This window comes from Cornus florida, unplaced genomic scaffold (genome assembly GCF_030987335.1).
Source record: "Cornus florida cultivar Cherokee Brave unplaced genomic scaffold, ASM3098733v1 CherokeeBrave_3.0.0_Hap2_Chr01, whole genome shotgun sequence".
NCBI classification, from domain to species: domain Eukaryota; kingdom Viridiplantae; phylum Streptophyta; class Magnoliopsida; order Cornales; family Cornaceae; genus Cornus; species Cornus florida.
This window is the reverse complement of record NW_026775571.1, coordinates 47,267,215-47,293,570: the sequence shown is the minus strand read 5'-3', so window position 1 is coordinate 47,293,570 and position 26,356 is coordinate 47,267,215. Positions and strand designations below refer to the sequence as shown.

Below are 26,356 nucleotides of genomic sequence, written 5' to 3'. Positions count from 1 at the left end.
AAGGAAGTACAACAAACTCAAGAGTTTTAGGATCGGGGCTACAATCAGGGCAAGGATCCAGAGTATCCTCCCTATATAAATGACCTCATTGCTCAGGCTATAGAAGCAGGTGTAGCAGCTGCATTTCGCAATTAGCCACAGGTTTAGCAGGCACCTATACCAGCACCAGGGGTTCAAACGGATCCTTGGGAGAAAGCTATGAGTTCTTTCACAAAGGGAAGCTCACTTGAATTCTCAGGCTCCACCAATGCGAAAGTAGCTCATAGACATCGAGCGACATCTTCGCATAGTTAAGTGAACAGAGGTTCAGAATTAGATGCTTTCTACTTTCAAGCTTGTCAGAGATGCACTCCAGTGGTGGGAGTCAGTTACCACCATGGAAGAGAGGACTTCGTTAACCTATGATCAGTTTAGTGCTCGTTTCGATGAGAAGTACTTTCCATATGCAGTCAGGACAGCTATAAAGAAAGAGTTCCTTAATTTAGAGTAGGGGGACATGACAGTGGCAGGGTATAAGCAGCAATTCACACGCTTATCTCTTTTTGCTCCAGAGGAGGTAGATACCGAGGAGAAGAAATGTGCTAGCTTCGTTAATTGGCTTATGTGGTTTATTAAACGATCTATTACAGGTAGTCCAGCCTATACTAATTATGCTCAGGTAGTAGACGCTACTCTACAACAGTATCAGTTGACTGTGGACTTCAGACAGGCTACGGGTGAGAAGCAGGGTGATAAAGACTTTGCTAATCAGCCAGCTGAGAAAAGGAGCGACAATAGACACCGACACAATAATAAGGGTAGATTCGAGGGACAACAGTCCTGGAAGAAGCACAAGGTTGGTTCGGATGCTCACAGAAAGGGGGCACATATTCAGAGGCAGTAGAATGGGGGACTACAGGCAAGATAGGGTCAGCCACAGGCTAACGAACAGAGGAGGAAATTCTGTACCTTCCAGGGCAGTCTTGTGGAGAGCCTGGTCACATTTCCAGGTAGTGTCCTAAAGTAGGACAGGGACAACATGTGCAGTAGGTTTAGAGGGCACCATTACCTTTACCCGCTCTATAGATTCCGCAAATTCAGGGACAGACATTCCCAGTTTTACCAGCACCACCACAACCACAGGGACGGGCACCGCAGCAGTTGCATTATGGCAGGGTATATAACCCCGTCCCACAGGATGTTCAGGCGCTCAGGCTGTTGAGGGTATGTTTCCTATACATGGTAGATTTGGTTATGTCTTATTTGATACGGGTGCTACACATTCATTCGTGTCTAGTACTTTTGTTACATTATCTGGGATAACAACGCGAGTATGTAATAGACCTCATGGTATTTCTATACCTATAGGCGATACAACTATTTTACATGAGAGTAATGGGCCTGTGACACTAGATATTGGTAGACTTCAATTTCTAGCCAATCTATTGGTCTTGGACATGCATTCTTATGATGTGATACTCGGGGATGAATTGGTTATCTCATTACCATGCCCAAGTTAATTGTTAAGATAGGTCTATTATATTCACTATACCTGGTCAGGATATATACGTCGTCGCTATGCCACGTTCTAACAAGGTTTCTAGCACGTATCTGTTTTACATTGAGAATGAGACCGAGGAAGAGGTTACTATATCATTGGATAATATACCAATTGTATAGGAATTTTTGGATGTATTTCAAGAGATTCCAGGGTTACCACCTAGTCGAGAGATAGACTTTGTGATTGACTTAGCTCTAAGCACTGCGCCTATTGCTAAGGCACCATACAGGATGGCACCAGTGGAGATGCAAGAGCTGAGGGATTAGATTCAACAATTGCTCAGTTAGGGTTTTATTCGTAGGAGTACTTCACCTTGGGGAGCACCAGTTTTGTTTGTGAAGAAGAAGGATGGTTCACTTCGCTTGTGTATAGATTACAGGAAATTAAACAAGGTTACTATTCGTAACAAGTACCCTTTGCCCAAGATCGATGATTTTTTTGATCAATTGAAAGGAGCTACATACTTCTTTAAGATTGATCTGCATTCTGGATATCATCAACTTTGGGTTAGGGAGCAAGATGTTCCTAGGACATCGTTTCTCACTAGATATGGTTCTTATGAGTTTCGTGTTATGCCTTTCGGATTGACTAACGCACCAGCAGTCTTGGATTTAATGAACAGAGACTTTAGGGCTTATTTAGATCAGTTTGTCATCGTATTTATTGATGATATCTTGATTTATTCTAATTCAAAGGACGATCATGCTAGATATCTTCGCACAATGCTGCAAACGCTTCGTGAACACCAGTTATATGCCAAGTTCGAGAAATATGAATTTTGGCAGCGAGAAGTGAAGTTTCTAGGTTATGTAGTGTCAGAAAAGGGAATAGCGGTGGATCCAGCTAAGGTCTCAGCAGTGGTAGAGTGGGGACAGCCTACTACACCTTCAGAGATTCGGAGTTTTCTGGGATTGGCAGGATACTATCATAGGTTCAACATACAAGATCAAGGTTGTCGGCAATTAAAGGAAGAGATAATGAACGACGGCCCAACATACACACAAACTTTCACTATATAAATGAAGTAAGAGTGCATAAAAAGGGATACGAGAACTTACCTGAGGTCCCAAAAATTTCCTTTTCCTTTCTCCAAGTTGATGACTTTTGTATATACACAATGCACTCGCAACAAAAAAATGGCAAAATCAAATATATACAATACCTAGTTTAAGAACCAAACTAGATTTAATCTTTAAACTTAACGACAAAACCGTTACGTAATCCCCGACAACGGCACCAAAAATTGATATGCTCTAAAACTTGGTATTCTTTTCAATTAAAAACCACTCGCAATAGCACGAGTCCTTGTAGGATATGATAAGTGCTGAAATATACACATTTCAGCCCTAATCTTGGGTATATTAGACCCTTCATCTATCCTTACTTTCCTGTTTTAGTCTTAATTTTTTTTAGTGTCGATTTCAGGTCAATAAGGTTCAAACGGGCTAAATTCAGTTCATTAAAGTCTTTTTGGAATCAAGCAAATGCAGCGGGAAAAAGTTCTAGAAATTGCCAAAAGTGGAGCCACGATCGATCCTATAATTTCCATGATTTATCCTACCTTTCCACGATCAATCCTAAAGAGGATGAGCCCAGTCGGCAGAGATTAAGTCTACGATCAATCCTGTAAGCTTGCAATCGATCATGCCAAGTCTGTGATCGATCCTAATGAAGATAAGATCAAACTTAACTGCCATGGTCACAATCGATCTTGTCCAAATTGCGATTGATCGTGGCTTCCTGCGATCGATCGCAACTTAAGCTGAGCAGTTTTAAAAGGCTCGTTTCAGGCTTGAATTTCAAAGACAAAAGAGCTGCGGGATTGCATCATTTGATGGTATAGGTCTGACTCATTTTAACCTTTAAAGGACTCCTATAAATAGAGGATTGAACCATTTTAGCAAGGTAATAAGGGTTAGCAAGTTTTAGCAAGAGTTAGACAATTTTAGAATAGCTAAGAAGAACTTGTAAATCTACTCTCTCTCTAGGGTTTCAACTAAGGAAAAAGAAGGAGAAGATGAAACCAAGCATGGAGATTGATCTTGAGGACACCTTGATGACATCTACCTTATCCATGAGTGGCTAGTCTTCCACTTAGGGCTTGGATGAGCCCTAAGCTTGTGTAATTAAACTTTTGTTCTTCAATTTTTGGGGATTTAAATATTGTAATTTGTGTTATGGTCTTGTGTAATCAAACTTGGTTGTACCAAGGTTTTTATTGATAATTCTTCCAATTGATTCTCTATGTTGGTTGTATGTTGTCTTATAAGTAATTAGTTGAGGATTAATATAGACACTAAATGTATTTTGTAATTGTGTTTAGTGATGGTCATGCATGGTTCTTATTGGATACAATTGTTAATTAGTTTGATGGATTATGCTTAGTCTTGATGAGTTGCACTACACCATTAGGTTAATTGTAGTTAGGTAGACAATTCATACTTAAATTTGACAGTCCATGCTTATTATTGCAATTTGTATTATTCTCTTGATTGATGTGTGCTTGTAGCCACATTTTGATTAGAACAATGTTTTTCCCATTAGTTGAAGGCAAGTAGTTTAGGGCATTAGCTTAGTGGTGATTCCTATTTCCTAAGTCCATTTTCCTATCTTTAAATCCTATTCGTTTTAGTATTTATTTCCATTGCATGTTTCATTAATTGAACATTAGAATAATCATCCAAACAAACTTCCTTTCAATCTCATGTTCACTAAGTCAAGTTAGATTCCTTTCAAACTTCAGACTCACGTATAAGTGTTTTGTGGCTTTTATAAATTTAAAAGTTGATGCCCACTTAGCACATTATCATATCAAAATATAACACATTTTTGTATACACACCAAAGTCGCATCAAGTTTTTGGCGTTGTTGCTGGGGATTAACGGTTTTATTTGGAATCAAATTAGACATTAGTGCTCATTTGATTGCAAGTAGGATTAATTTCTTGCTCTTTTCTTACTTTTTGCACTATGTTCAATTAAGTATTTGACTACAAGGGAAGCGAGCTTTGGATCACAACATTGTTGCTTGGGACCGTTGTGAGCGTATCTTAAACTCTTGCACCATAATTGTACATTACTATATATGCTTGCGAGATAACCCTTGTCGAGGCTATCACATTGTTTACATTCTTGTCCAAGCATAAATCCTCATCGAGACCATTTACTTAACTGCTCAAGCATAGGCCCTTGTCGAGGTCATTTCTTTATTGCATTCCATACATACCCAAAGGACTAATTTTGGAGGAGTGTTATATTGAATTATGGCATTCATTTGATTGTTCTTAACTTGGGGATTTTTATATATATATTGATTGTATGATTATGAGCAATTGACTTAGTTGTATTAAACAACTGGGTTTTACTGAATAAAATCAGTTTTAATGAAATTAATCTCTCGTCTTAGAATCAATATTGTTTTAATTGAATTCAAACCCTTCTATTGTGAGAGATCGGCGACTAAGGGCTTCTTTTAACGGTAAAATTGTTTATCGTGCAATGGTGCTTAAACGAATATATGAATAAATGTTTTGATAATTCATGCCTAAGGAAGACGAGTTGTACTGCATGGTAAATTAGAGTAGTTAGGTAGACAATTCGTGCCAACTGAAGATAGTTATGTGTTAGTGTTTATTCATATATATCTTCTTAATTAAATTGAAGTGTGTTTGTAACCACTTAATTCTTGAATATGCACAAGTGTGAATTTTTCCATACTTGAAGCAATTGACCATGTTATGAGGTTAACGGTGAGGTCAATCCTTAAGTTCTTCTCACTTTGATCTCATCTTTTGTTAATTTAGTTTATTTTCAATTTTATTGCAATTTAGAAATAGAAAACACCAAATCACCTTTCTCTTGAATCAAATAAAGATTAATTTTATATTTAATAATCTACCACAGTCCTTGATGTTCGACACCCTCAACACAATCCTATCCTACAAGAATTTGTTTTATTGCGAGTAGTTTTTATCATTGATACCACACACACATCATCATACAGCCATCGACAGTCCGATTGATTCTTTGAGGAACTCTCATCTCCATTATCTATAGCTTTTCCATTGTTGTGTTGAGCAGAGAGGTGCCAAGAATGGTAGTGCAAATAATTCGCCTATCTTCCTTTGGCAGTGAGTGTGCTTCCTTCTAAAAGCGAGATTAGTTGCCCATCCATCTCGCAAGAGAGATTGGGGGTAACAAGAATGGTAGTAGAAAGGTAACCAGTTGAATGAGTTGTCAAGAAAAGCAAAAGTTCAATACCTTTTTGCAACCAAAGCAAGAAAAAAAAGAATGAAAGGCCCAGTGGATCTTACAGAAAGGGTAACCAACTGAAAGACAAATATGTCCTCCAATGAACCCACATGTTACCGTTTGATTTCAGTCTCCAAAGCTTCATAAAGGCTGTCCAAGCAAAACAATTATGGTATTTGGAACCCATTCTTTTCAAACCCAACCTGATCCTACGAAATCTCGACAAACCAGAGAACCTCTACTTGGAGGGGAGACCTTACACTGGGAAAGAAAATTTTCCCTTTAGGTCTTCCAATTCGAGAAAGACAGACTTCATTGTTTGAGATGGATGCAAAGTGTATTGTTTTGGTTGTCAATAGTTTCACTTGGTGTCTTTCCATTCGAAAAAGACTGACTTCACCACCCATGATACTATGTCACATGTATAATTTATTAATTATATCTTGTCACATTAGTAAAAATACAATTACTTCAATAAATATTATCAGTAAGTGTCAGTATTTAATTAGCCAGTAATACAATGTATTAATGTATTCTAGAAGTATTAATATTCGATGTTAGTATTTAATTATCCGATGATACGAAGTCATTAATATTCTAGAAGTATTAACGTATTTTTCCTCCTCTACGTGTAATTAGTGATGTCTTGGAGATCCTAAGTCAAAATGAAGCGCTGATCAGTGCTTTTTCTCCTACAGAAACAAATTAAGTTGCTTATTATTTGACCGTCTATATTTTATGTAAGAGTAATGATTCAGTAATCGAAAGGGAATTTTCAAATGAACACCGAACTTCCACGTGGTTGGCTACATCCGCTCCTCTTATTTACATTCCTTTTGAATTTCTTAAACCCTCTTTATCTCTCTAGCTTTTTGTCCTAATATTTATTACATACCCTTCAATCTCTCTCTTCTCTATCTTCACGGACGGATTTAGAAACTCATATGGGGGCAAATTTATATAGATGGTTTTTATTTATTTTTTTATTTATTATTATTTTTTTATATATATAATTTTAGTAGGGATAATTTCAAAATTTTATGGGCATAAATACAAAAACGTACAAAATTAAAGGTGTAAAATGCAATAAATTTTTTTTTTTCAGCGGAGGCCATTGTAGATCCGTGCATGTCTGTCTTCCATTGCCACCGTATCTCAACTCATAAATTTGAATTATACCTGTAAATCTTTAATCTATTCATTATTTTTCTATTGTCTTGTTTCTTCATCCCGTAAATCTTTCAAGTATTTATTTATTTATTTTTTCTCCGAAGAAGACCAAGCACCATGACAAATCAAAATACCCATTTTGATGAAGTTTAGAGATTTGGGTTTACATGTGGAAGAGACCTCTGTAAGAATATTGAAGAGGAATGATGATGGTTACGGGTCAAGGTCGTGGGCATGGTAGAGTAGGAACAAATTTGAAGGTATTTTAGGGAGAAATATGAGATGTGAAATAAAGGGATGGTGGTGGTGATGAGAAGAACAAAGAGATAGAGAAGAGAAATTACTGAGGGAAAGGGATTATAAATTTAGGGTGAGGAGAAAAAACTGATTGCAAATAACCAATGAAGAGGAGAAATTGAGTGATTGCAGAGAGCCAATGGACGAAGAGAATTTGAGAGAGAGAGGGAGAGCCGTAAAAATATTAGAGGGAGAATAAGTGAAAGATAATTTGAGATATACGAGACTTAGGTTATGTTTGGTACGATGGAAATGAAAAGAAATGATAACAAGAAAAAAGTAAGAGAAAGAAATGATATTGTTAAACTACTTATTGTATTTGATTAATTAAAAAAATAAAAGAAAAGAAATTATAGTAATTATGATTAGGAAAAGAAAAAAAAAAGAAACTATTTTAATTACTTTACTATCATACCCATTTTTATATATTTTATCTTCTATAAATATAATAACAAAATTGGTAGTAATAAAATTTCATTAAAAATTATTGTTTTTCCTTTCCTTTTTTTCTATTTCCTCTCACTTTTGGAAGAATAACAAAACCAACCCAAGATGCCTAAATTATATCTTCCAAATCTCTCTATTTCCTTTCTTTTTCTTTGGGCTATGTTTGGTAGGGTGGGTTTCAAAGGAAAGGATAATTTTAGTTATGAGAGAAAGGGAAGGGAAGGGGAGAATAATTTTAATTTGGTATTGTGTTTAGTTGATTAATAAATAAAAAGAAAGGGAAGGATAATAATCACGTGTGGGAAAAGAAGGGGAAAGAAAAGAAAGTGAATTATTTTAATAAATTGACCATTATACCCTTATATATATATATAGTGTCTCTAGGCCCACAAAAAAAATAAAAATAAAAAATTCAGCCTCTACAAATCAATTCAGCCTCGGCCTCCATCTGTGAATCTTGTTCTCAACTCTACACTTGCCCTCTCTCTCTCTCTCTCTTTCTCTGTGTAACTGGAAACTACAAAATCTACAAAATCAAAACCCATATCAGCATATCATTTCAGATTGTTCAAAAAATCAAAACCCATATCTTTTGGTTTCCATCGCCCGCTGTTCCAGTTCGGGTTCGCCATTCGCCGTTTGCAAGCTTCAGCCGCTGTCTCTCCTCCAAGCTTGCCCCCCTCTCTCACTGCAACTTCTAACCTGTATATATGTATGGGTTTTTGTTTTAATTTTGTTTCTAAATCAACTAATCAAGGTTTGTAATTCTTGTTTTGCAAACTAAATCCTAATTTTGTGTAAGGGTAACTTTGGCATCAGAGATCCCATATCAACCCTAGCCTTCCATTTCCTTCCATTTCCTCCCATTTTTAGGATGTTAAGAAAGCACTATTCATACCTTGAGTTATCCTTCCAAAACCCTCCATCACCTTCCCTTTCCTTCCCACCATTTATGCCAAACACACCTTTTTAATCCCCCTCCATCACCTTCCCTTTCCTTCCCACCATTTATGCCAAACACACTTTTTTAATCCCCCTCCATCACCTTCCCTTCCCTTTCCTTTCCTCCCTTTGCCATTGCACCAAACGGACCCTTAATGATGTATGGCCAAACATGATATTTCATTTCCTTCTATTACATTTCCTTTCTTTTCCTTCCTTTACCCTCCAACCAAACTGACCCTTAGAGAGAGGAAGTTAAGGGGATGAAATAAAGATGAGGAAAAACGTTAAGGACACACTTGTCATTTGCTGAATAATTTTTTTTGTTCTTATTTTTTGGAAAACTAAGTGGATGACCGCGATTTTGGCCACGAAAGATTCGGAATTAATTCTTCTATCTCTCCATCATTATTCTTTATGTAATTTAATTATTATCGTTAAAAATTACTACTATAACTTATGAGTATTTCCTCTACCAATGAGGGTTCAAATTCTTATAAAAATACTAATAAATGAGTGCATAAATTTCTTACTAATAAATAAATAAATATATATATATATTGTTGGCTATAATGTTTTGTTCCTCCCACTCCATGATATTTATATTATCTTTGCCCCCCCAAAAAATAATAAAAATAAAAATAAAAATAAAAAACCTATAAAGTGGAGTGTAACTTGGAAAAACTCCTACAATACTCTTCCAGAAACTCAAATCTTGTCTTTCACTTTAAAAGAAGAGAAGATACCATCAGGCAAGGTGCTTTGATGGATACAGATTCACAAGCTATTTCAATTAATAACACAACTACTGCACAATTGGAACAGGTTATCAATAACTAGAGCATCCCAAAGTGCAATGTTATCATGAAATTGATATCATGATTATCGTCATGAACTCTCATTCAGAGTAGCACATTTTGAACACAAAAAGTAGTAGACATGTTGCATCGTGGCGTACCCAATATTAAAATGATCAATTATCTCTGTAAAATAAAAAAATAAAAAAAATCATAAACTAAAATTATACAAAAAGGCCAAGGATGATACTTTAAATTGGTGAAATGAAATCAAAAGAATGCTAATATAAGAGATTGACTAATTCGTGTGATCTACTGTAAATAAATTTTGATACGAAATTTCAATTGTATAAAACCCCATACGGATTCTCTTTAAAAGAGTTAGATGCACGTTTCAGTATTTGAAATTCTTTTCTTTCTTCTTTCTTCTTTTCCTCCTTTGGTCTTCTTCCTTCTTTGGTAGATAGAGTGGAAAAAGAAAAACCGGAGAGAGCATTCTTGAAGCACATATCTGATCATAAGGTTAGCTAGCTGTGTGTCATTTACAACATTCTCATTCCCATCAACTCAAAATTTCAAGTTTACCTTTCTTTCTTTTTCTTCTTCCTTTTTCCCCTCTACCGACTAATACAGTAAAGAAAAGGGTAGAATGCACAGGAAAATGAAACCAATATACGGGGAAAATAAAAGATTAATCTACCAACTGTCTCTTTGCAAAGTTCTTTCTCAATCCCTTGATAATCTTCCCAAACCACATCAAGTTCATGAAAGAAAGCGCCAACGGCACCACCAGTGCCAAAAAGAAACCAAAGGTGTGCATCCGGAGGACCTATCAAGTATTTTAGAACTTTATATTAAAACTATATAATTTCTCATGAGCAGATGCAAGATTCATGATGTAGTCAATTTACATGAGCAATATAAGTAGGTCAGGAAAAAACCCATAAAACAATACGAAAATCTAGAAAACTATTTTTTAGAAGAAAAAAAATTAATTTGTGCTGTTCAGATAAAAAGATTTCAACAATTTAACACTACCTCTCCCTTTCAAAAGCCATGCCTACGCTTTTACCAGTTACTACTATGATACTACTGACTTTCTCTATCAGTTTTTGGCGCACGCATGTGTGTGTGTGTGTGTGTTTGTGTGTGTGATAGAGAGACCAATACATAGTGAGTCCCATTAATCAAGATGTTTGCGATGGATGCTTAAATTTTAAAGTATTTTACCTCATTCTTCCACTTAAGCAAATTGGAGATGATGAAGAAAAAGAGTGCCAGCTTTTTCCAATGTAGAAAACACTCACAATGACTCGAGGATTATGGATATATATAAAATACGGTTTATTACTTAAATATTTGTTAATAACCATTACTAAATTATACACAACAAAGAGAGCACATTTCCGAGGAAAGGCATTCAAATTTACAACTACCCCACAACTCCCCATCCACCCCTTCCTCCCTTTCCTTTGCAGCTAAGAAAGCATTAATGAAGAATTAGTAAGATATCAGGTATTTTTTGTATAATCAGACTGTTGTGCAATGAAATAATATTTGCCAAGCCATGCCCCAGCACAGGGCTTAGGTCCAACTGGTCTAAACATTCGACTAGCAGCTTATTAGAAGTTGCAGTTGCCAGAAATAAAATTGCTAGTTTACAAAGATTCATGGACCCACAAAGCAAACAAATCAGGGTGTGCATTACCTGCTCATAGTGCAAATAAACGTGGTAGAACATGTAAATGAACAGCAAAATTCTTATGGGCCCACAAAGCAAAGAAATCAGGGTGTGCATTACCTGCTCATAGTGCAAATAAACGTGGTAAAACATGTAAATGAACAGCAAAATTCTTGCAACCTGCATATCAAAATTTATTTCAGCAACCATGTCTCATACACAAGTTAACAAGTCAAAGGGAGAAAAAGGTAAAATACAATAAATCTCCCTTGGATTAATTTGCATTTGCTGATTACACCCTTCAACTTCAAAAAACCCCCTAAACTAATAAAGATCTGCAAATCACAGCCTCTTCAGTGATGAAATTACCTTACCATCCTTTAAAAACGAGATGAAATTTTATTTTTTAAAAAATGATTTTGAATAGGCAAATTATCCAAAATTGAGTTCAGACCCTAGGATCTAATTGATATAAGCCAAACTCATTTCTCCTTGCTTGAGTCCCAAAAATGGGACACTCCATATATTTTTGTAGTAATTTGGTATAGAAAAAAACGGCTTATTGGTCAAAATTTAACCCTTTCCCATCCATTTTTAATGAAAAAGCTGTGGCAAAAGGGAATTTGCATGGTTTCGCAACAATATAGGAGGTTATTTACCAATTTGATAGCCTGGGATTCTTATTTGTAAATTTTGAGAAGGTTGAAGAAGTATTTTGCATTTTGCCCAAAAATAAAAATAATAAAAAAGGGGAAAAAAAAAAAAAAAGACTATGTAAAATTAAAAACAGATACTTGATGTGGCCCCATCAGCTCACTGATGCCATGAGGCTGAAAATTTAAGTGTCTTGGCATGGCTCACAAATTAATTTTCTACCATGTGGCATGTTGCTGAGTGGCAAACCAACGAAATATATATATATATTCCTAGCAAATAACCCCCACAATGATGTTGGAGATATTCGAACCCTCTACTTTCACTTTGAAAGGAGAGGAGATACCACTAGGCCACAGGCCTTGGTACAAAACCAACCAATTAATTGCCTAAAAATGGTTCCTTTTTTCCATGGATGATTGCTGATTAAGCAAAGAAGTCAGGCTATTAATGGGAATACAAGGATTTTTAACTCACCAGCCAAGATAAAAATATCATCACACCATTAATCAGATATGTGTTAGACCTCTTCAAACCAGCAGTATCAAGATACCTGCACGAGACACAGAAAGATTCATCAAAGTGAAGAACCCAAAAGATGCATCACAGTGGAAGACAACAGAGCCATATCATGATTCGATCTGTACTCTAAAACGTACCATCTCATATTTATATTTGGAGTTGTCACTTCAGAGATGAGGACCATAAATGTATAAAACTGCCCCTCACCAGTTAACATAGAATATGCTACTGCAATTCCAGAAAGAGAATGATGGACAATCTGAAATCCAACAATAACATCTCGAGTCAAACTGACAAGCCGGTAATGGATACCAAAAAAAAAAAAAAAAAACCCACCACACACACAACAAAAACAAAAACAAAAATAAAATCTAGATCTACTGAAGATTCACCCTTTTACAGTTTTCAGAGTTGTTGCAGACGCTGATTACATGATGCTATTGAAGTTTTTCATTGACCAAGGCACCCAGGAAGGGTGAAATTTACTGGTATTAAAATTTCTTTAAATTTAATCCAGAATCCAAGATAAAAAAAACTTCACTTGTTGTGTTTGTAACCAAATATCAGCAACATAATTTCACTTATTTGAATAAAGGTGCCTCAGAAGATCTAAATAATTTAAAACTAAAATGTTCTTTGTTGACAGGAAAAAGGGGTAACCATGGAATATATGTTTCTAATTTGAAAAGAGCTATGAACATGCTGCATGCAAACCCCTGGTGACTGAAGAGAATGGCATGTTCATTGACAATCTTCACGTCTAGAGAAACTTACATACTCTATTCCACCCAGAGAAGGATATAGCCAAAAAATCATTCCAAGGTCTGCAAGAAAGTATCCAACAGAAACCTGTTGAAAATCATAATAAAATTATTATACAAAGAGTAATTCTCATAAGAATAGAAAACACAAGTCAATCTAGGTGAAAAACCTAACAAAGCAATAAAAGAACTTCCAAGTACAATGCACAGAGGGTTGCATTCTCAATTTCAGAAAAACAGACAGAAGTCAAGCCTCCTCCAGTTTCCATTTTTACGTTTCTTTGGTTATCCATTCACATTATAGTTACACCAAACAGAGTCACGCTATTATTTTCTTTACACAAAGGTATCCTCCTAAAAATGCACAACTTGGTTATCTATAAGATCCAGAACAAGGAAGGAATACGAGTATTGACAGGAATGTGTTATGTAGGACAAATGAAGATCGATTTTAATAGTAAATTTGAATGTGTTAAGTTGGCCCAAAAACGCACATCTGGAAATTACTTTCAAAAGCAATACATTGTTTCAGTAAGGGAACACCCAAATTTTCATCAAAAACTCTACCAAAAAGAAAGATAGAGATATATTATTCTCAGACTCACTAGTAGAGAAGAAATCTCTCAGCCCATAGTTGGTGTGCTTGAAGAGTAGGAGAGTCAGGTGGTGTGTTGGGCATCTCTTCTAATTTATTGGGTTTAAAGACAACACTTTTAGTCCAAGACTTACAATTGAAATAACATTATAAGCCACTAACACAGCTATGGCTAGGCCAACCGAAAGGACAAAAAGAAAATTGAGAGGGAATATGATTATGTTCATAATTTCTCTCGCGCATAATAAAATTAGAAATAAATACAAATTTTCTCAAAAATAGTAGATAAGGAAAAAGAGGAGCAACATGTCATGCAAACTTATTTTTTCCCTCACTTTCCGTCATTTTCATTTCACCTGTTTTTAGTGTAACAAACAGAGGAAAATGATGATTTCCGCTTAGCGCACCCCTAGTTCTCAAGCTACCCCTACAAGAACTCCTTAAGTGCCAAGTTCAGAAAGGAGTGGCGATCTTTCTGAAGATTCTCTCCTTGTTGAAAAATAGTGGATTAGGAAAAAGAGAAGCAAAATGTCATAAGGACTTATTTTTTCCCTCACTTTCCATAATTTTCATTTCCACTGTTTTTAGGGTAACAAATAGAGGAAAATGATTTCCTTTACAATGTCTTTTCCTTTCTCTCACTATGGCGGCAAACCAAACAGAGCCTTAATGTATTTGAAGATGCCTACACATTGATCTGTTAAATATTTTTGAGGTTTAGGCATAAGGTATATCTTTCATTTCTAGTAATGGGAGAAATTGGACACTTACCCCCAATGAAAAAGTTGAAAGTGGTGAGCTTCGCAAAGTAAAAATACCATGCTGGTTAGTGAAGAGATCTGACCAGAACACAAAGTACACTGACATAGTTGCAATAAAAATGGCGTGAACAGTAGAGATACCGCTGCATGCATAGTTAATAAAAAAAACAGAACATAAGGAAAGAATCATAGAGAAGTGTTTAGAAGAAGCAAAGGAAGAAAATAGAACAAACGTGATTTATATTATAAGTATTTACCGGCTGTTCCACTCGATCCGCTGGATTTTTGTGAGGCCAACATAGCTCCTGAAGTAAAAGGTGCTGATCAACTGCGTAAGATCATAGACCTGTGCATGGAAATACTATATCAACAAGTTAAAAATTAAATAAACAAATAAAGCAATTTTGCAACTCCAAGTACGTAGAAAGCAGACAATTTTACTAAAGTTATGCATATTATTGCTTCCTGTTCAAGAAGAAGAATAAATCAAAGAACCTAACCTATTCACGTGAAGATGTCACAGATTCTAGAGTACTTGCCACAAAGAGTATGTTCCTTTTTTTTTTTTTTAATTAGGGAAAAAAAAGAGAGGTCAGAACATACCATTTTGCAAGCAAAAATGCCCCCAAGGATAGCAGTGTATGGAATGAAAGGATCTGCCAATATATAATTCTTAACCAGCTTCTCAGCCTGATTTTGGTAGGACTTAAATGCCATAACTGTCTTTTTAGAAACCGCCATCCGTGTGTATTTCTTAATCCATATGTTTAATTAGCTTCAACAACATGATAATCTTGAACAATAAGAATTGTTAACCTAACATCCTGGAAAACAATTTCAAGAAAAGGAACTTTTTAATCAGCAGTTTGCATCTTAATAAACTAACACGAAGACTGTATTAGAACAATTCAATAAAATAAAAGCAGTTGGGGTTGATCTTGAAACAATTCACTGCATTTTACCCAACTTTCTAGGCGATTTCACAATGGAAGTTCCATGTACATTGTATACAAAGTTATAGTGATTACTGATCACTATACATCCAAAAATGTTAAAGATATCTATCAGTTGTTCTTAAACGTGAAGGTGTTTTACAACCTCTGTATGCATGAGGCATAAGTCTCAGACATGGTTCGCTGAACCGGCAGCTCGGAGTGAACCGGCCAGTTCACAACGGGCTCAGCAGCTGCTGAGTCCAGAGTCCCATGATTATTTCTTAAGCCAAAAGATCTACAAAAGTTACTCTGAATATTCAACAATTATCTAAATATATACACACATATAAATATATATATATATATATATATATATATATATGAACATTAGTGGCAGAGAACAGGTTCTTTAACGAAATCAACCATTTTTCTCGATTCTTGTAGACTATACTCACTATAACAGGTTATTTAAGGAAACCCATTTACCAAGTCGTTCTTCTGACCTCAAAGAATCGAAGCTTTGTCCGGAATACTGCACATATTTCTTGCAAATTATGGGCTTTAGCGAAAATGGTGCAGAACAAATTCAGAAATGCCAATTTGGATAATGAAGGTCGAAAAATTTGCAAACCCATTTCATGTTTTTTCAACTCTATTTGAGAGAGGTAGGTTTTACGGTGAGTACTTTGCAAGAAGGAATGAGAGGTAGAAGAGGAAAAGGGGTGATACAAGGGATCGAGAAGAAGAGCATTTATGATCACAGTGTTCAGGTTGAATCAGTGAAGAGAAGGGAGTCAAAGAGGCTTGAGGGATTGAACCAATCAGTGTCCTCAAAAGTGGTGACTGACTGAAAAAAGAATCCAAGGAATTTGCTGAGAAGCAGTACCAGAAAGGAAAATAGAAACCCCCTTCTGCTGTGAATTCTGAGATTTCTGTGGGTGGTTGTGATCGAAAAATTGGAGCAAGAAGGGTTCCACGAAAATGAATTTTGAAGTGGCTGAATGATTAGCGGGGCTTCCCAATAACTTTTTATACAATAAGTAATCCATTGAATCCAATGCTGGTTGATCCCAGAGGATAGGATTTATAAAAAAAATCTCCTTAGCTTCTTTGCAGGTGACACGTGAAACTGCTCTCTCGGTACTTGATTTACAGCTTGAAGAAAGAAGATACAAAGCCAGGCAACTGAAAATTTCCCTCTTAAAGATTTTCTCTGAAGCCTTATTTTTTTGTTGTTGATCTTAAAGTGGGTGGCTCTATTTAAAACCAAAGATCCTACTCACAACAACCGAATGCTTGATCCTTTCTTTTTCTTTTTTTCTTTTTTTTCATATTACTTGCATTAGATTGGAATTCAAAAAATGGGGAAAACCAGATATAAATCACACTGTTTCTCGTTGTATCTGAGACACAAAATGAAGGTTTAAGATGATGTGTAAAAACACAAAATGAAATAACACAAAAGAATTTGTCGATAAACCATGAGCATAGGTCAAAAAATGTAAAAAGAACAAACTTTGTAGACAAGGCATATAGATGACACCAAGGCATATGGTTACGCAGGTGAGGCGAATAAAAAATTTAAGATGGTCATTAAGAGAGATGACATTTTTGTTTTTAATAGAAATGCTAGAGAAGGGTCAGGAGGAAAACCATTTAAGAAAACAAAACAAATCTTGCATGATAACACACTGAACCAGAGAGAGAAAATACTTTATTTCTTACCATTTTAGATTGAAGAAGAAGAAAAAGAAGAGGAAGAGATGAATTACTACACCTTTTATCCATGTAGCTGCCATTATTTCTTTGAGCCAAAATAAAGGAAAATGGGAAAAATGAACAAGGCCCTTTTATTACCACAAAATAATAAATAAATAAATAAATAAAAATATAAAGAAAAAAAAAAATCAAAACAATTTAAAGATTCAAAGAAAACAAGAAAAACAAATAACAATTCTGTTTTTCTACAACCAAAAAGTAGTAGTAGTGGTAGTAGTAATAATAGTAATAATAATAAGGGTAAATTACTATGACATCCCTGAGGTTAGTCTTTATTACTCTCAGATTAAAGTTTAAACTTGTTAAAAATGTTTGGTCAACCTCCCCTTAAGTTTGTTTGACATAAGTATGACCTCCCCTCCTAATAGTTGACCGCTAGTCAAGTTAATTAGATAAGTTGAAATGCCAAAACTACCCATTTTTGTAATACTCATTCTATCAAATTTATATTTTAACTTAAAGTATATAGACGAAAATAACCTCGCCATGGTCATCCTTATATACAGAAAATAGTTACATCTGTAACCCCCGCATAGAAGGGGGGAAAAAATAGTGTCCTTGTCTATAGCAATTGGGTTTTCTAAAAATTCATACCTACTTTTCCTAACAGTCCCAAACAATTTCCATAATATTCGATCACTAGTTTCTTTTGATTGGTTTTAGGAAGAAAAGGTGAGAACAAGCTTGGCATCGGCTATTGGTTTTTGTGCAGAGTTTGAAGCGGGCTATGCTTCCTAATAGTATTTCAGTATTGATTTCTTTTCTGACCAGTGCTCTCTATATCCACATCCATATATATACAAACTTTCTGCCAGAGCTCTCTATATCTACATCATCTATATATATATATATACACACACACCCCAACTGAGGTAGAGGTGTGTGAGAAATGAATGGAAGTTTCTTATTTTGAATGGAGTAATTAGAGATGGATTATTGACTGTTTGAATTTAAAACTTTTTGTGGGTAATGGAATTTAGTTATGAGTCATCTTTGGTAAATTATTGTCAATTATATATTTGTGTAGATATGGATTAGGATGTGGATTTTGGCTTTCACACATTGCTCCGTCAGTCTAATGTTGAGGGCCATGACCTAATGGTTTATGAATGAGTAACACTTAAATCAGATCCAAATGTTTTAGAGAGAGGAAAGCTTAGTTGGGAGGACCATTTAGAGAAACAAGGAAAATGGTATGGTATAGAAAATAAGGACTTATGTGAGGGCATATTTGTGTTTTCTTTCCTTCACATTTACTGCTATTAAAGTAATTTAGGGGCAAAAAGGTCAATAAGATACCCAAACTTTTGCAAAACTTTCATCTGAGAGTAATAAGCCCAAACTTAGGGGCAAAAAGGTCAATAAGATACCCAATTTAACATTGTTTGTCTAACAAATTCAGACAAGGGGTGTCACAGTTACTTTTGCAAAACTTTCATCTGAGAGTAATAAGCCCAAACCTCAAGGGAGGTCGGGGTAATTTACCCTAATAATACTAATAATAATAATAATAATAATAATAATCAAAAAGATGTTTCACATAAAGTACCCTCTTTAGTCCTAGATCTCAAGAAACAAAAGTAAAGGGACACCAAAAGACACCTTCCAAGGTGATTTAGAACAATTAAAATAATTGATTTATTAGAACTAATGGAAAAATGAAAATTATACTCTGTTCTGAAAACACCTGCCTTTCAAGAAACGCTTCTAAGTGTGTTTTTTGTTTATTTTGAAATAACACACACAAATAAAACAAAACAAAACAAAAGCGTAAAAATAAAAAAAAATAAAAATAAAAATAAAAAAAATTATACAGCTTATGAATAACATTAACAAAATTACCGATGGGCACTGGCCTAGATGGTATAAGCTCTCATCCCCAAAGAGGAGGTTGAGTGTTTGGGCCCCAATACCGGCAAAATATAATGGGCGTGTGTGTTTGCTTGAACTTACTGAAAATAAATAAGAAACTTGATTCCAATTGAACTTTATATTAATGCCCAACTAGTTTCCAAACTTGATGATTGTTAACCGGTAGAAATATATTTACACCAATGCACAACCAGTTTCTAATTGAATTTTGTATACCGAGTTATGACGCATCACTCAACCACACTAAGCATCCCTTTCTCCACTTGCATATTCTCGTTATAATAAATTAATTGTGCTCATTTTCCAAATAACTTTCTTACTACAAACCTGATGAACATCATCAAATCCAAATGACTCTAACACATAAGAGATTCAGTAAATATTCCTGAGAATCCATTATTCCTTCAAGATTTTCTAATATTGCAATTAAAAAGAACTTCTCAATGTTCAAATTAGAAGTATCCTCTTCATTGTATTCTGATTCTCAAAAAGCTAATAGGGGAATTCTCCTACAGTCGTATTCAAGACTTTTCAGAGCGTAATGCATATATCCAAGTTCACTCACCCGAATATTATTAACCCAAGTCAAAAAACACAACCCCAAAACAACCAATTACATAGATGTAGACCCACATGAACAAACCATTCAGAGAACCAAATGGAAATTTATAAATGAGTAAAGAGAAATACTCACAATATATATACGATTACATGTTATATATAGAGAGAGAGAGAGAGGAGGAGTAATGCATATATCGAAGTTCCACTTACCTGAATATTATTAACTCAATTCAAAAGACACAACCCAAAACAACCAATAACATAGATACATACCCACATAAACAAACCATCCAGAGAACCAAATGGAAATTTACATAAAGAGAAATGCACACAATATATATAAAAGATTACATGTATCTATGGGGTGTGTCTATATATATATATATAGAGGGGAGGAATTGTTTGTTAGTACCTGTAGCTGTCGAAAGAGGAGAGGGTTTGTCGGAGATGATCACCAGCGATGTAAAGAAGTCACCGGCGTTGAAGAATGATCGTCGGAGACATTAAAGCCCTCGTTTGGCGAATCGTAATGTGAAAGCGCAAACAAAACCTAGATCCGTCGAGTCCAGATGGGGAGAGTGCATACAGATTGGAGCCAAAATGGCTTTGCTCATATTTGACAGCTAAGTCATTTTCGAAAAAATAAAAATAAAAATATATATTTTCGCTGCTTAGATTTTAATTAGACGACCCTTGTCTCCGATTTAAATAATAAAATGACTAAATTAATTTTTATCATATTTTTCTCTTTCTAAATATTTGCGTCTCTCTTTCAATGAACTAAAACAACAAACTAGAAGAGTTTTAGTAAAGGGAACTTTTGCATAAGATAAGTCAGGATCGACTCAGGGAAAGGTACAAACTACATCGACATACGATGTGTATATGGGGACTGTGAGAGTGGAGAGAGTTTTAGAGAGTGTGTGTTTTAGAGGGAGAGTGTTAAAAGGGAATGATAATGGGCACGAGAGACAAAATTAAGAGTGTGTTCTGAGGGTAAAATTGTCTTTTTGAAATTTACCATATTTGTTTCTCATATATATATATATATATATATATATATATATATGTATATCACGTTGAATACTTCCTTATGTGCACCATCAATTAATTGTGTTATGCTACATAAATAAAAGTATTTTATTTTATTTTAGTTCGCTCTGTCACTTCATGGCTTAATTAAGTTTTTCTCCCTTTATGGAAGCTCAAACACCGGATCCTCCTTTGGGGATGAGAGTTCGTACCAACTAAACTATTGCTTATTTGATATATTTGTTTGTCATTGCAAAGAAAAACTTGGTCGGGTGTAATGGGCGCATCTAATCATTCATTTTTAATCGTATATTACAGACAATCGATGTGAGTGCAACTAAGTTTTTCTAAGTTTTTCTATGTTTTAAACTATTTGATTGGGAGATTAATTTAATTTACTAACTCTTTGAAGTCACCTCAACTCTTACCGTGTGGCTTTGAAAGGAAAGAAGTACCACCCAACTATGCAGTTGTTTTCACCTGATCTAGTCATTGAGGGTTCCATATACTAATATAGTTAGGAGATGTGTATATATTCATATTTTTTTCATTCTTTCTCATGATCAATTTAGATCTCAAATATATGATTATAATTTTTAATTTCTTTATTTATACTTATATTTTTTTTTTAAAGAATGTATTGATTTGCTTAAGATTGATTTTTTTTTTTTTTAAATAAAATAAAATAAAATAAATACACACAAATCGACGGATAAATAATGCTATATATAAGCCTTTACTAAGCTTAATATAACCCTAACAACAACTAAAGTCCAATCCAACCAAATTAATCAACTACTTAAGAAGAATGAAAAGAAGTTCCATCAAAATACTTCCTAGTAAACTTCTCTATATATATATATATTTACACACATTCGAGCACATATACATGGAATGCTATATTGCCAAATCAAATTTGGAAGAACAATCTATTAGATAATGTTTTCCCAGTGAGATTTAATTCAATCCCAGTATTTAATACCGAACACGTTCAACAAATTTAAATCAGATCACCAAATTGCACAAAAAGAATGAGCTCAAAATATGAATAAGGGGAGTTAGGACGAGAAGTTGGGAATACCCAGAAAGATGGCATATAAAACTCTAAATCAGATGGATGGACTTACCTAAAACACAGATGTATAGACACTTGTTGAAGGATGACCCGACAAAGACAAATGAATGGCAAAACACACACACACACATATATTGTCGTAGATTGGCAATTAATATGGAAGACAACTACAACAATGAAAACAACCTACGAACGGTAAAGTTCAATCAATGTGTCTGCTATTAGAATCTCTACGGAAGCGATGAATGAAAGGAAATAAATTAAGAATGGAAAGAAGTTAGAGAAAGAGACAAAATGGGACCCATTACCAGATGGGGGTTGGGTAATACGTGTGGATTTGTGCTTTGGTATTGGATTTAGGCTGATGAGTTAGTTGGGTTCATGTGGACTGCATTCCATCCTACGCATTCGATAGATTCTTTTGAGATTGGAAGTAACGAAGGGTAAGAGAGCAGTATCAAAATCCTCTCCAGCTTTACAGTCTTCTAAGCCAATGAACATTGCTTGGCTTTTGTTGTGTCACGTGGTCGTCCAAATGAGTCAGAAAAAAATTTAGCGCATTAAGTTATTTATTATATAAATATATAAATAAATATACTTTGGTACAAATTATATATAATAACATTTTTCTAACCTACATTCTAACTTTTTTCTTACCAACATCCCACTTATTATACAAATACATAAATAAACATATCTTGATACAAACTGTATATCCCAACTTTCTCCTCAACAATATCCTAACTTTCTTCTTACCAACATCCCACTATTCATCTCTTTATATTGTTTGGGATACATGTTAGGAAAATGTTGGGGCGTTGGTCTTGCATCACAACATTTTCCTAATGTACATCCCAACTTTCTCCTTACCAGCATCCTACCATTCATCTCTTGATCTTGTTTGGGATACATATTAGGAAAATGTTGAGACGTTGGTCTTCTTAACCTACACTCCAACTTTCTCCTTACCAGCATCCCACTATTTATCTATTTATCTTATTTGGGATACATGTTAGAAAAATATTGGGACGTTGGCTTTGCATCCCAACATTTTCCTAACATACATCCCAACTTTCTTCTTACCTGTGATGGCCCAAGTTTTTCAACCCGGTACGTAGTGATGAACCGAAAGTTGACCCAATAACGAATCCGAAATGCGGAAGCGAAAGAAGTAAAGTGGCCTCTAGAGATGTACGTCATCCCTAAGGCACCAAAATGACTCCCCATGAAGCTACGGAACTTAAGTGAGTCAAGTACTAAAGCAAAGATTTCAAACCCGATAAGAAATGAACCAAGGGTAAAATGGTCATTTCAAATGAAAATGGGTGCCACCGTGCACACCATTGGAAAGACAACAAAAAATGAACGAAGTTAGACTCAAAATCACCTTATTCGGAATCCGGACGGAAAAGATATGAAAATAAAACGAAGTGGCATTCTCCTTTTAAGAGATACCAGGAACCTATGTCACTAAAACTGTAATAATTCTCACTACGGTTGGAGTTTTGATGTGTAGTTGATATCATTGGAAAGCTAACTTCAAGCTCTTGAATTTAGACTCAAGAACGACTTGATTTGGATTTGAAATGAAAGAGATATGATCCTCTGAAGTTGGTATAACAAAGCTATCCAAAGGAAAACTAAAATGAGAAAGCTTTAGGGAGGATCGGTCGACCGACGACAAGCATTAGCCGATAGAAACTCCATCATCAATCGACCGAAGCTCAATTATTAGCCGACTGAAATGACTTATTTCACTAAAAGCTTACTGGAATGGGTCTCGAGGGCTTGTTAGCCGGTTGATGGCTCTCATCAGCCGACCAACACATCTGCTGCAACAGAAAAAACCGCTGCAATGTGTGTGGAAAGTGCCTGGTCCATCTCTAAGGCTATGCATGCATTCTACATGATCCGAACAAGTTTAGAAATATTCCTTAGCCTCATTCAAACATCTGTAACATGCTAAATCAAGAGGAAACTTCAAATGACACCCCCATGCATGAATTTTTCATAAAAATTATAAAATTGCCCAAAAATAGTTCTAAAGTTGAAACTTAAGAGTTTTAAGAAATGTAGACATGCACGCAAACGTAAAAAAACATTTAAGATGCGTCCCAATGGTCTGCGGCCTCAAAATATTCTCATTGCAAAATATGACCCTTCAACCCTCAATTTCTCATAAAATTGCCTAAAAAGATGAAGTACGACACCATGGCATAAATGAAAACGAATTGGTGTTTGGCCCTTGGCCACACCTTATATATATTAAATGGATGCTAAAGGATGAATTTCATACACAATGTACACTCCGGTGCAAAATAGCATACTAAAACACATGATTTTTCTATATATTCTCATTAAAGGCAAAATTTAACATCCATGACATATATATAATTCCAAAAGAATCAAAAAGTGTGCTTAGGTACACATTACAAGTTTAGAATCAAATATACACATTTGACAAGTAAGGCTACAAGTGACATTTTAAGCCAACCTTTACAAGAGTAGAACCTTCAAGTCCACAAATCATCCAAGCATGATAAGAATCTCAACATTGATTCCTGTACCTGAAAATTGTCCCAGGTAACTTTGGGGTGAGTAACATAAAGCTACTCATAGGAGATGAGCATGCAAAGACCTACTGTTTTACAAGATTATCACATCAATGTGAAGCAATTCAAAATGGTCATGCCACCTAATGTCTATCTCAAAGGTGAGACTCAAGGAGCATCTTAAGCTACCTTAGATCATTTCTAGCATAAATCACATTATTCATACAATTTAAATAATATAGAAGCATGTTATACAAGGTAACAAGATATATATTCTCAAAGTTATCAACTTGAAATCTAAAATGTGAAAACAATTAAAGTGGGTCATGCCACCTAACGTCTATGTTCCAAATGAATCTATAGGATCATTCCTGAGTTATATTTGAACAATACAGCATAGATGTACTTAACAACATCAAAATTTGCAATGATTCATTAAAATCATAAAGCATAAATGTACTTAACAACATCAAAACTGCGATGATTCATTAAAAATCATAAGGCATGAATGTACTTAACAACATTAAAACTGCGATGATTCAGTAAAATCATAATGCATAAATGTACTTAACAACATTAAAGCCTGCGATGATTCATTAAAATCATAATGTATAAATGTACTTAACAATATTAAATCACCAATAACCAAAACCACAAGTCACAATTAAACATTGGTTGTCAACTTGGAATTGAATGCGAAATTAAATAGTAGAAGACTTGGACATCAAATCTTGGATAAAGTCAAGACCTAAACGGTTATTCCGGGCACTAACCCGCTGGGAATACCACTCTAGTGTGCACTATAAAATAGGGAGAACTCATACCTCCCGTATTAGAACCAAACTCTAGCCATGTCTCTGTAACAATGTCCCAAGCGACTCCAAAATAATTAAATAAGTTCACAACCTATACGTAATTTAAATAATGCACGAAACTACCTTCCATGCACAAGTAGGTTGTAACCACACAACACATACTCTAAATCCACAACTACTATATGATGACAAATGTCAAATCTTCAGAGTGCAATTCGTTACACGCTATAATAACATCACATGTCGAATCTTCAGTGTGCGATTCGTTACACGCTATAACAATATCATTCAATAGTGAAAACATAAACTGAAGAGTCTAATGCAAGTCTAAAATTATGATTTAAACATGCAAACAAAGTTAAATACATGATTAAATCATTAATGCAATAGAAACAAAAATTAATTAAATAAACTAATTAATATCTCTAGGTTTCAAATCTCAACCAAATGATCCCTAATTAATATATGTTAAACAATATAGCTTAATTATTACATATATCAATTCAAAAACTTAATTAGGTCATTGGAACAATAAGGTAGAATTTAATTAAATCATGATAATTAAATCCCTATATTCTAAAGTAATATCAAATGGTCCCAAATTAATATATGCTAGTGAACAAGTTTTAGTCATTACAAATATCAAGTTAAAAACTTAATTTAGTCAATATAACCATTAAATAGATTTTAATTAATTCTTTTAATTAAAATCTCTAGATTTTCAACTTATCCAAATGCTCTCAAATTAAAGTATGTTAAAGAACATGTCAAGACTTAATTTAATAGCATATCACAATTTAATTCCATGTAAGGTACGACCATGAGAATTAAACTTTTACAAAAGAAAATTATTAAATAAAAGTTGCAATTCTTTTTCAAATAATCCCAATTTAATATATATTAACAAACATACTAAAGCCTAATTTTTTAGCATACCACAATTTAATTCCAAGTTGTACACCATTATGAGAATTAAATCTTAAACATAGAAAATAATTAAATTAGATTATAGAACTTGAACTAAAACATGCATACAAGTTGTGTAAGTATCAATAGCATGTGAGATAACAAAAATATAAACCTATAACATCCTTTACCTCCATTTGAGATGAAATCTCAAATCCCCACCGAAAGAAAAGTGCTCCGAATCCGATGATACTCCTAGGTTATATCGGGGACAACACGATGATCATTAAACACCAAAGAGGTCACACCAAAATCCTAACTTGGCCTCAAATCTGAACTCAAAAAATGGCCAAAAATGGATTCTAATAAGGGGGAAAGATACGCGTCGCCAAGGCCTTTGATAAACATTAAG

General features: G+C 34.6%; 1 protein-coding gene across 5 annotated transcripts; it reads right to left on the bottom strand.

Annotated features, from left to right (window-relative positions):
- Nucleotides 1-9,601: 9,601 nt before the first annotated feature.
- On the bottom strand, nucleotides 9,602-21,798 carry LOC132296005 (uncharacterized). Of its 5 annotated transcripts, none has more exons than XM_059794266.1 (9): nucleotides 21,724-21,798; nucleotides 15,021-15,241; nucleotides 14,675-14,778; nucleotides 14,428-14,560; nucleotides 13,075-13,149; nucleotides 12,438-12,559; nucleotides 12,256-12,331; nucleotides 11,152-11,244; nucleotides 9,602-10,272 (listed from the first exon to the last, which is right to left on the bottom strand). In XM_059794266.1, the coding sequence occupies exons 2-9, from the start codon at nucleotides 15,156-15,158 to the stop codon at nucleotides 10,135-10,137; spliced, it is 879 nt and encodes a 292-aa protein (XP_059650249.1). In that variant the 5' UTR covers nucleotides 15,159-15,241; nucleotides 21,724-21,798; the 3' UTR covers nucleotides 9,602-10,134. The 5 variants fall into 5 exon arrangements, with proteins under 5 accessions (XP_059650249.1, XP_059650245.1, XP_059650256.1 ...); XM_059794262.1 differs by lacking the exon at nucleotides 21,724-21,798 and adding an exon at nucleotides 19,977-20,523; XM_059794273.1 differs by lacking the exons at nucleotides 11,152-11,244; nucleotides 21,724-21,798 and adding exons at nucleotides 11,245-11,304; nucleotides 19,977-20,522.
- Between the last annotated feature and the right edge of the window lie 4,558 nt (nucleotides 21,799-26,356).

Excerpts from the sequence above, each read along its gene's own strand:
- LOC132296005 (XM_059794266.1), bottom strand. The coding sequence starts at position 15,158 with ATGGCGGTTTCTAAAAAGACAGTTATGGCATTTAAGTCCTACCAAAAT. Across the intron at positions 11,245-12,255 it reads TGATATTTTTATCTTGGCTG|GTAATGCACACCCTGATTTC; the intron begins GTGAGTTAAAAA and ends CACTATGAGCAG. Across the intron at positions 10,273-11,151 it reads TTTATTTGCACTATGAGCAG|GTCCTCCGGATGCACACCTT; the intron begins GTAATGCACACC and ends AATACTTGATAG.